Source organism: Branchiostoma floridae, chromosome 1 (assembly GCF_000003815.2).
Source record: "Branchiostoma floridae strain S238N-H82 chromosome 1, Bfl_VNyyK, whole genome shotgun sequence".
NCBI classification, from domain to species: domain Eukaryota; kingdom Metazoa; phylum Chordata; class Leptocardii; order Amphioxiformes; family Branchiostomatidae; genus Branchiostoma; species Branchiostoma floridae.
This window is the reverse complement of record NC_049979.1, coordinates 29,641,281-29,644,916: the sequence shown is the minus strand read 5'-3', so window position 1 is coordinate 29,644,916 and position 3,636 is coordinate 29,641,281. Positions and strand designations below refer to the sequence as shown.

Here is a 3,636-nt window from a genome sequence, read left to right as displayed (position 1 = left end):
ATCAAGCAGTAATCTCTCTACAAAAAACAGCTCAGAAAATAGGTTAACAGACCAGAAAACAGGACGCCGGGGTCATCAAACTAAACAAAATAATATGAAGTCTATACGGTAAACAGTTCTGAAAATAACATGGGCTAACTTAACAAAAACAGTTTCTAATCCATAGAAAATACATGTAACAAACTATCAAACAGTTCATGATCAGAAATCCTCAGGTTCAAAAATGTTTGCTTTGCCTCAGGTGTTAAAAGGAACCTCCTTGTGAGTGGAGCAACCCTATTTTGCCATAGAGGAGCCTGAAATGTTGTAACTATTACGTAGATACCTTTAACATTTTATATTCTAGGCCCTGTGGATAGCAACAGACTAACAGAAGAGATGGAGAGACAAAGAGACAGGAAGGGTGGAGAAGAGATAGTAGAGACCAAGTACTCCCACATACGGGGGCCACGCAGCATGCTGGAGGAACAGGCGGGGGGTGAACCGGGCCCCCCGCCCACTGGGACATGGCCGCGTCAGCGCAAGCTGTACGACTCGGTGAGTTCATATGCTGTATACACTTGTGCTTTTTGTAGAACATGGTGTGGTGTCTGGAATGGATGGGCAGTGTAAGACAGTATCTTGGCGATTCATAGCAAAAATGTTTCATCAGATGCTCTATACCGTTGATTTCCAATTGTATTTTCTCGATTAAAGTACATACCGCTATTTTTGGCAATTGGAAGACATATTTGCAGGCCTGAAATATGGAATGCAAAAAAACAAATAAAGTATGCACCCCTTCTCCCGATCCTGAATACATGTACATAATTTGCACACAAAAAATATTCCATTTTTCCTCCATTCCCCAAGCAATTGAGCTTAAATCAAAATGACCCAGGGAAAATAAGATAACTTGCAGTACCTTCCATGGAAATGTAGTCACATTTTTGTGCGCTGTTCTATTGTACAAACTTTCACTTTCCATTCATATGAGTTACTGACTTGCACAGGAAATAAGACACCAGACAAAACATGATTTTTCTATCTAAAATTGTGACAGTAATTTCAATAATTTTTCCGCATTGAAAAGGAATGGGACGGGTGCCCTTTAGAATACATTTTGTGACATATGAACTTCGCCAATAGCAGTTTGCTGTTATATTAAGTCAGTCACTCATAAAAACCTGAACAACAGATTAAGATATTTCTATCACAAGTTAGAGGATAAATGCTTTTACCTTGATGCCAAATATCATCTCATTCCATGACGAAATGAGCCTGTTATAAAACCAACGGTCTCAAATACTTTTTGAATGCCCCTTGTATTTTGCATAAGGCCACAGCAAGTAAATTTTATGGATGACATCCTACGCATAGCTCAAAAATAATGAGATAGCGCAAAAAAAAACAAGATGGGAAAAAAAACAAGATGGCTAAATTTTCAAAATAGACACCATAAACGTCGTAACAAGATTTGAAGTGACAAAATGTGGCATCACAACTAACAAGGCATTCATTGCTGTATTAAAGAAGTGCTAGTGTAGTAAAAGTGATACTAGTGTGGTACACTGGTATCACTTACCAAGCTAGCAACTACATTCATGGCTTCCATATTGGTAGCACTTCTAATGGCACCTCATATGAGGATGAACTGAACTGAACTGGCACTTCTACAACTATCCAACAAGTTTCACTTCTCCAACTATAGTCATGGCTACCTCCCTAGTGTCACTTGTATGATTATTAGGCTACAACACAACATGTTTGCCTATTTTGGTCTATCTGACCATCCCCGAAAATTAATACGCGCGCTGATGTCATCCATAAGATTTACTTGCTGTGGCTTAATGGGCTCCACTGATTTTGCAGTATGTATGAAGCAATATTCTGCCCATAGAATTTGCCATCAAATAGCTTGATATCAGATTTGTTACTTACACAAACTTTTGTCTTTCCTCTTCCCTTCTGTCTTTCCACCTGTGTGTATGTTTGAAATGTTTTTTGCAGGTTTTGAAAAGCTATTGCTCCATCCTAATGCTTGACACTAGGCCATGTTCATTTGATTATATGGATGACATCCGTACGTGCATCAATTTTCGGCCATTTCCAAAAATTAAAAAAAGTTTTCAACTGCACTGTAGATAATACAAAGCAGCTTCAAAATAACCAGACATATGCCGTGGATTACAAAAATGAATATTGGAAAACGTCATAGAATATTCCAAGGTCAAAGAAGATGTGAAAGAACAAAAATGAAGAATCTATTGTTTAGTATATTTATATTCTGTGTGGTCCTTCCTCGGACCACATAGGTTTCATAATGAGGGCAAGTTTTTGTATCAAACTTTTTTATTCCCACACTGGCATCTGTTTTGGGGTTCCCAGAGAATGTCATCCATATAATCAAATCAATGTGGCCTTACATGTTTTAGTGAACAGCACATGACATTCGTATATTGCCATTACAATGTGACTGCTATGATCTCCCGCACCAATTTGGTTTTGCCAGTTGATGCCCAGACAACCTTTCTCCTTAATCCTGTTTTTCTCACTACCATAATATTATGTTCTATGTATAGGCTGGTAATAATTAAGGGTTAATGACCCCCCTGAGGTGTATATGGTGTAATAACACCTAGTCCTTTGCTGTGACCATCGAATGAAACCACCGAGTGAGCAAAGTGAACGAGATGGTTTTATGATGTGGTATTAGCAAAGGACCAGGCGTCATCACATCATATGCACCGAGGAACAGGCGGGTCATTAACGTTATTATCATAGAGCCTACACAAACTTGCAAACTCCTGTATGACGTATAGATCCCTTGGTACTATATGTGTGAATTCCTTTGTAGAATTTCTAAAATTTCATATTTGTTTTCTGGTACATAGGGAGATTACATATTACATTTTGAATCCAAAATTTCCACAGAAAATATTCGAAACATTGCCGTCTTGGCATGTCAAACCTTTTCAAATTTTTACTGTACTGTATTCATGATCATTCCTCCCTCCGGGGTCTGATCTTTCCTCCTTGCTATGTGCTGTTCATGTATCTCTCAATCTCTCATTCTGATTGGTCAGAGTCCTGTATGTATCGCTCCTTCTGGTGTCGATCCAAATTCTGACCGATCAGAAGGAGCGATACACAACGGGCTGGCGGGAATCTATGTGTTATGGCATCATAACTAACATGGAACGGGGTCTTCTGATTGGTCCCGGGTGCCTGGCTATATGATAAGAATGGGTAATATCCTAAGTCATTTCAATTTCGTCACACCTCCGTCAACTCCAGTCTGTCAAATCCCACCAGTATCGCCCAGCATTCTCATATGCAGAGTCGAATCCACACTCTGCTTAACTGCATTCCCATTTACACAATATTGACCAATCCTGCTTATAAAGTTCAATAAGCTTTTGTCATTAGGCACAAGCCAATCAGCGTCCAGTGGTTACAAATTTCCAATATGGCCTATGAGCAGCACCAGGCAGGGCAGGCACAATGAAACTGTTTGTTTTTGTGCCAGGATAACAGTTTCTTCAGAATAAATCAGATGATCTGTGGGCATTCAGTGATGCCCTGTACCCACAGATCTCACACTCACTCACCTTAAACCTGGACCTGATAAACAGGGTTGGACACAGGAAGGACTGT

At 39.5% G+C, this 3,636-nt stretch overlaps 1 protein-coding gene across 1 annotated transcript in view; it reads left to right on the top strand.

Annotated features, from left to right (window-relative positions):
- Positions 1 to 2,576, top strand: part of LOC118421999 (galactosylceramide sulfotransferase-like) — a 12,470-nt gene extending 9,894 nt beyond the window's left edge. The window contains exons 4-5 of the mRNA XM_035829539.1: positions 347 to 537; positions 2,562 to 2,576. Of these exons, the coding sequence (XP_035685432.1) occupies positions 347 to 537; positions 2,562 to 2,576 (206 nt within the window). The remainder of the gene's footprint in view (positions 1 to 346; positions 538 to 2,561) is intronic.
- The last annotated feature ends 1,060 nt before the right edge of the window (positions 2,577 to 3,636 follow it).